This window comes from Prosopis cineraria, unplaced genomic scaffold (genome assembly GCF_029017545.1).
Source record: "Prosopis cineraria cultivar Desert tree isolate PC_DT_omini unplaced genomic scaffold, ASM2901754v1 PC14, whole genome shotgun sequence".
NCBI classification, from domain to species: domain Eukaryota; kingdom Viridiplantae; phylum Streptophyta; class Magnoliopsida; order Fabales; family Fabaceae; genus Prosopis; species Prosopis cineraria.
This window is the reverse complement of record NW_026555345.1, coordinates 10,797,709-10,804,690: the sequence shown is the minus strand read 5'-3', so window position 1 is coordinate 10,804,690 and position 6,982 is coordinate 10,797,709. Positions and strand designations below refer to the sequence as shown.

At 36.7% G+C, this 6,982-nt stretch overlaps 1 protein-coding gene across 1 annotated transcript; it reads right to left on the bottom strand.

The window, feature by feature from the left end:
- Window positions 1-2,275: 2,275 nt before the first annotated feature.
- On the bottom strand, window positions 2,276-6,673 carry LOC129293055 (pentatricopeptide repeat-containing protein At1g15510, chloroplastic). Its single transcript, XM_054930857.1, has 2 exons — window positions 6,433-6,673; window positions 2,276-5,486 (listed from the first exon to the last, which is right to left on the bottom strand). The coding sequence occupies exon 2, from the start codon at window positions 5,234-5,236 to the stop codon at window positions 2,603-2,605; it is 2,634 nt and encodes an 877-aa protein (XP_054786832.1). The 5' UTR covers window positions 5,237-5,486; window positions 6,433-6,673; the 3' UTR covers window positions 2,276-2,602.
- Window positions 6,674-6,982: the final 309 nt, after the last annotated feature.

The following is a 6,982-nucleotide window of genomic DNA, read 5'->3' as shown; positions in this document are numbered from 1 at the left end:
CTCGATCTCATCGTACAATGGTTTGTTATCGTGATTTTCTTTTTACTGACAATTTGAAAAGAGCAATAATTAAGGTGTGTGTATACCTTGATGCATGTGTGAGGAAAGAATTCCCTGTGACGTGATTTCAATTGTCACTACTCACCCCCAAGAGATTGTACTTGATAAAGGTTTCCTCCATCATTTATGTTAGTCTAATTCTTTATTTGAACTCTTTTTTCAGAAAAGAAGTCTTAATGATAAAATACGTGTTTCACTCTTTTTTTGAATTTTTTATGAGTAATATTATATCATCATAAATACCTAAAAATTTTAAATGAGATATTGTGAGTGATACTAAATTATCACAGATTCAAATACCAATTAAATCTCTCCTCTTGCGCATTATTAAAAATAATAAAAATAACAAATTTTTAGCATATTTTAAATTATACCATAAGTGATACTAAATCACCATGGATCTCTAAAAATTTCTATAAAAATTTTCTTATTAAAATATTTTCTAAAAAATTATTCTTGAAAATTCATTTTATTTATTTAGAATTTGCCATGATTGTACACTTAGAGTGTCAATCAGCGAACTGCAAGTGATACTAAATCACCATAGAGTTCAATATTGATTATTTTTTTCTTCCCCAAAGGTACTTCCCTAGAACAAATTGTTATTTAAAACAAATAAATAAAATAATATAACTCAAAATATCAATCTTTTCCATAAGGAAATTAATTAAAAGAATTTAAAAAATAAATAATAATATTTCAAACTACGTAAACTTTGATCCCTATAATAAGATATATAGGCCCTAGGTTTTAATCTTAGGTCAAGTCCTCCTTTATAAATAAATTATTTATTTTTATTTTCATTTTGTTTCTTTTTTTTATGTGATAATAAAGGGTGATTAAGATATTATTAAAAAGTTAATTAATTTATACAATTAACTTACTGTAACTGTTCTTAGCCAATTAATTTATACAATTAATTTAGTACAACTATTCATATGATCGGGTGTCATGGAGTGTCTAATACCTTCTTTACGCACAATCAACTCCCAAATTTTTTTCGCAAACCATCATTTTTTTGTTTTAAGGTTTTCTAAAAATTTTGAAGGCAACTCTCATTTTCTCATATTTATCGGCCTTCTCTCACTGCGAAAAGCACGGACGCGACAATATTAACAATTTGATCTTTTAAGTATTCATTTGGAACATATCCAACTACAATCATTTCGCATGGATTCTTCTGGCTTTCTTGTATTCTTTCCTCAATATGCCTTCCTGCAGCAGAAGGGAATAGGTTCTTGAGTACACTGTTAATCCTGTACGACACAAGAGTCCACTGGCTTCTGTTAACCTTCCAGATATACATAGACCTTTCAAAACTTTATCCAAGTTGGGGCAATTTTTATGAGGCTTGACCTGTAAACTGGTAATGTGTGCCCAGTATCGATCGCGAACATGGCCAAAGCATAGTTTTCCCGCTCAAACAAGTAAATTACATGATACACACACACACACACACACACGCACGCACACATATTTTTAAGATGTCCTCGATTACAAGAATGCATTTGGATATCACGTTTTTGAACTGTCAATAATTTTGCCTTTACTAAAACAAGGCATCTATTTGCGGCAAATTACATCGGAAAATCCATTTATTGAATGGCAATCATAAAATTCCCAAAAAAAAAAAAAGGGCCTATTTACCGCAAATCTCCCTTTTGTGTGCATACAAGCATTACCCCAGATGTGCAAAGAGAATTCAAGCAAGAGAACACAATCATAAAAATAAAATATGAAGATAATTCAAGCATATGTTTACACGCTGTTATTATCCTTAAACTGAATTCCTTTGACTGAGCATCAGACAACTATCTCGCGAATCTCACCGGACGGAGAAGCAGACGCCTCCATTTGCAAGTGCCGGTATTGAAACAAACAAATGAAGTTACTTAGTGAAAGAGGTACCGAAATTAGGTGGAGATGATTTAGGATGCAACTTGAATTATTGCAAAAGACAGAGTCAGGGTCCCACAAAATGAAGATGAGAAAGTACAACTGCAAATACCAGGTCGTGCAAGAACTTAATCCTATAGAAATATTGATATAGATACATCTGACTTTGTGGATTTGAAGCTTGCAAAGGGTTTTTCTTCAGAGCTTAAGCTTACAAATAAACCTTTTCATCAATATGTGGTAACATCCCTAGTTATCACTTACAACAACAGTAATAATAAACAAGTTTTATCATATTAAGTGAGATCGACTACATAGATTGAATGATATCATTATACTCTATTATTAATCAATCTTTTAGGAATACTATTAACCAAGATATCTTGTTCAACAACTTACATAAGTATTCCTTTGTTGTCTTTCTCTATCCCTCTTTATTGAATTTAAGACTATCTATTCTACTCTTCTCATCGATACCTTCCACAATCTTCCCTATACATGGTCAAAATATCTTAAATGATTTTCTATAATCTTCCCCTTGGTAGATGTCATGCCCATTTTTTCTCCTATATACTCGTTTTGCTAGTTATCAATTACAAATACTTTTTTTTTTTTCACAACGCTATATATCTCTTCAATTACTCTGCTAATTTGTCTGACTTGAATAACCTTCGTCCATGCAAGAGCAGATGCCTCCCTTGAAATGGTGGAACTGTTCAGCATCCCTAACAGAAATCTCCCTTCGAACCACCTTAGAGATAAATTTAACAGTATCATGACAACTTTGGCACATATAAAGATTCTTAGTCACCCAAATGGGCATTCCAGGGGCAGTGTTAATAAGTCCAAAAGCAATGGCTAGTCTTTCACTATGGCCACAAAATATATCAGCTTTAGAAGATTCAACTATGTCCAAAGAACTATTCGCTAGACCTCCAAAACCAGCTTCCTTCATCTTCTCATAAAATCCCTCTAAAATTGCACTTATTTCCTCTATTTGAGGATGAAAGTAATCACCACTTAGAAAAGCATGCACTTTGCCCTTGACTTCCACCCAGCTGCATCCAGGATCCACTATTAGTCCATTTTGTCTCATCATTTCTCTTACTCTTGCAACTTTGTCCCATCTGCCACTGTCAACATATAGATTTGACAGAAGAATATAATATCCTACACTTTTTGTATCATCTTGAAAGATATTCTGAGCAGCAAGTTCCCCAAGCTCAACATGATGGTGAATCCTGCATGCGTTTAATAATGCTCCCCAAATTGCTGGATCTGGTTTCATTGGTATTTTCTGTATGAATCCATAAGCATCATCTAATTTTCCAGCACGGCCAAGCAAATCAACCACACAAGCATAGTGTTTCAAGTTAGGTGTAATACAGTAATTGTGTTTCATGCTGTTAAAGTATTCCAATCCCTCGGCCACCATACCAGATCTGCTACAAGCACACAAAATGGATATAAATGTAATTTCATCAGGGATAACGTTTGACTCTACCATTCTCTGAAAGAGTTCAATGGCAAGTTCTCCTTTCCCACATTCAGCATATCCTGTCAGTAGAATATTCCATGCTGCAACATCTTGGTCACCTGAGAAAAATTGTTTCCATGCAGACTCCATTCTTCCACACCTCACATACATGTCTAAAATTGCATTGGGCAGAAAACCATCAAAACCTAGTCCAGTCCTCAATGCATGGGCATGAATCTCTTTTCCACACGTTAAAGCTCCTATTCTAGAACATGCAGATAGGACAGAAACTAAGGTAACAGAGTTTGGCTTTAGTCTGAGCATCATCTCCTTAAAGAAAAACAAAGCTTCAAAACTCCGGTTGTTGATCCGAAGACCAAGGATGATAGACGTCCAGGATATAATATTCTTGTCACGTATGGAGTGGAAAACTTCTAAAGCCTTGTCAATGTTTTTACACTTTGAATACATATCAATGAGCGTGTTTGAAACTATAACATATGATATGAGCCCAGTCTGTTTGGCAACTACGTGAAGGGCCACACCCATATCCAGTTCCTCTAAGCATGAACATGCACATAATGCGCTAGCTAAGGTGATTTCATCTGGCATGATACCTTCCATTTCCATCATTTTATATGTATATAGAGCTTTTTCAGCAAGCAAACTATTCTCATAACCTGATATCATTGCAGTCCATGACACCACATCTTTACATTCTATTTGTGAAAAAACCTTCTCAGCTTCCTTAATAAGTCCAACAGATGAGTACATTTGAATTAATGAATTACAGACAGAGGCATCTCTCCCAAACTCCATCCTCATCACATAACCATGAATTTCCCTCCCCAAGTCCTTATCACCAAGAAGTTCACATGCAGTTATCACACTTGTCATGGTCATCAAATCTGGATCAACAGAACTCTCAAGCATCATAGCAAACAATCTTAGTCCCTGCAAACATTCTCCATTTTCAAAGCACCCGGAAATGATGGCATTCCATGAAATTGTGTCTCTATAAGGCATTTTATCGAATACCAACTGTGCAGTATCCACATCACCACATTTCATGTACATGGTTATCAATGAATTAACCACATCTACATCTGACTCAAACCCAAATCGAACAACATGCACATGAATCTCTCTGCCCCTAACTATGTCTGGCATTCCACCGCAAGTTCTCAAAACACATGGAAAAGTGTAAATATCTGGTCTCATACCATCCCACAACATTCTATGGTACAAATTCAAAGCCTCATCAAAGAATCCGGCTTTGGCATACCCGCCAACCAAAACATTCCAAGAGAATAAATTTCTCTCCTTCATTCTCCCAAACACATACCATGCATCCACCAAATTGCTGAACCTCACAAACATACTCAACAAAGCATTTCCCAATTTAAGGCTTAAATTACAAATTGACTTTGAAATGTAAGCGTAAACCCTAGAGCCTTCCTTTCGTGCTCGCTTCCATTCACAAAGCCGAACCAAAGCAACATAAGCATCCTCTTCCACAGAAATTTGAAGTTCATGCATAGAATCTAAGTAACTCAATGCTTGCTGCAGGTTTCCAAGAAGGCATAATTCGCAAATATTTGAACTTGGATTCTGCATACTGATGGAGTTACAATTGTTGACATAATTTGAAGCTCTGATTCCATCATATTTTCTAATTGAGAGATAGGGGGTTTGAAGATTATGAGAGAAAGTGAATGTATTGACATTGAAATTGCCAACAGAATGGTGAATAAGATGGTTTCTGTGAGCATGGATATGGGGGATTTTAGCAGAGGCAGCCATTGGAGTAACAGAGCATCGTCTCTTGCAGGATTTTGGGTGAGGTGAATCAGTTAAAACTTTAAAAGCAAGAGGAAGAAAGCATTCTGACACATCCAATCACAAAAGTTTAGAGTCAGAAGCTCCATCTTCTCTCTAGTTCCTCTAGTGAGAAGCTTTAGCTTCTTCTCCTTGGATTTCCCCAGCTCTTCCTCTGTTCTTTGCAAAATGATACTCACAACCACCAACAACCCACCGGCCAACAATAACCTTCCTGCTTCAAAGGAGGAAGAGGATCTCATTAGCAGAAACACGCTCAAATTGAATGCTACCACGACTCATCAGCCCATGGATATTCAAACAGAAACAACAAGAGAACATGGCAACAATCTTAATACTACTACGGCAGATCAACCCATGGAACTTCAAGAAAAAATATCAGAAGCAAGAAGCATAAAGAACCAGCAACAAGAATCCGATCAGAAGAAACCAAAAAGCTTATGGACTAGTGTCCTATGGTTCCTATATCCAATTAGGAATGGAAACAGCTATGTCAACCATGGAAAGGGGCCTTGGATATTACCACTCTAGGAATCAAACTCAACCAAAAATCTCTTAAACCCATATTAGCTAAGATGTTGAACTGATTAACAATTGTTAAATTGTTAGAACATGATGACCCACAACACTACAAAATGAGTCTTAATAGAGGACCATGGGTCATCTAGATCATTATATCCTCGTTCAGAAATGGTCCACAAGTTTCAATCCTAATTACAATTCCTTAGACAAAATCGCTCTTTGGGCACGCCTCTCAATCATCCTTATTCAGTGCTATGACAAGAATATTTTGTGCAGAATGGGAAACTGTACAGGTAGAACACTAAAAGTGGACGCTCACATCCTCACTGAATTTGACAACAAAGCAGGAAAGACCGAATGACTGACATAAGCTCGAATTAGTGGAGAGGCGGATCTCAGAAAGATGCTTGTCCCCAGGTTAATGATTAGAGTATGAGAGTCTCAAATTAATATCCTTTGGCTGCGGATACTACGGGCACAACAAAACAAAATGCCCATATGACCCAACAAGTCAACAGAAATATGAAGATAGGGAAGCCCCAAGCCACAGACAAATTATTCAACGACCACCGGATGAAAAAATGGAAACCCACCACGGAAAATAAACAAAAACCAGTTCAAGCAATCAAATACGTCACCAGAAAAATCCCACGATGACTCATTGGCGGAAGAATTTGGAGAATGGATGCTTTGTCCCACGGTTACAACGAGCGCGCCAACGGATAGAATTTCCGACCTTCTCGCAGAAGATATGGCAGCTAAAATCCTACTATCACGACGATTGACGCACAGAAGCCTCCTGACCACATTCGACAGCAACACGTTCGTCCTGAACAGTCTCGGAAAGTGGGGGGAAAGGATAGAGCAGAAGCTTATAGCGCGCGAGAAGAAAAATCACGAACGAAAAGCTGCGACGGAAACAAATTGGGTGAACTTTCACTTGGGATGGCCCAAGTTCATTTAACACAGAAAGTGCAGGAAAAAAAGTAGGCCCAAATGAAAACCATAAAGCCCAATATGAGTTCTCGCAAATTTGGGCTCAAATGAAAGGTCCATCAGTTAAAACAAAGATCAGATTTCTTCATCACCCAATTTACATTGATATAACGCGTAAGGCGGATAAGAATTAACCCCACACCCACAATGGGATTGGGTTTAGAAAAAAAAAATTTTTATTACACTTGTAAA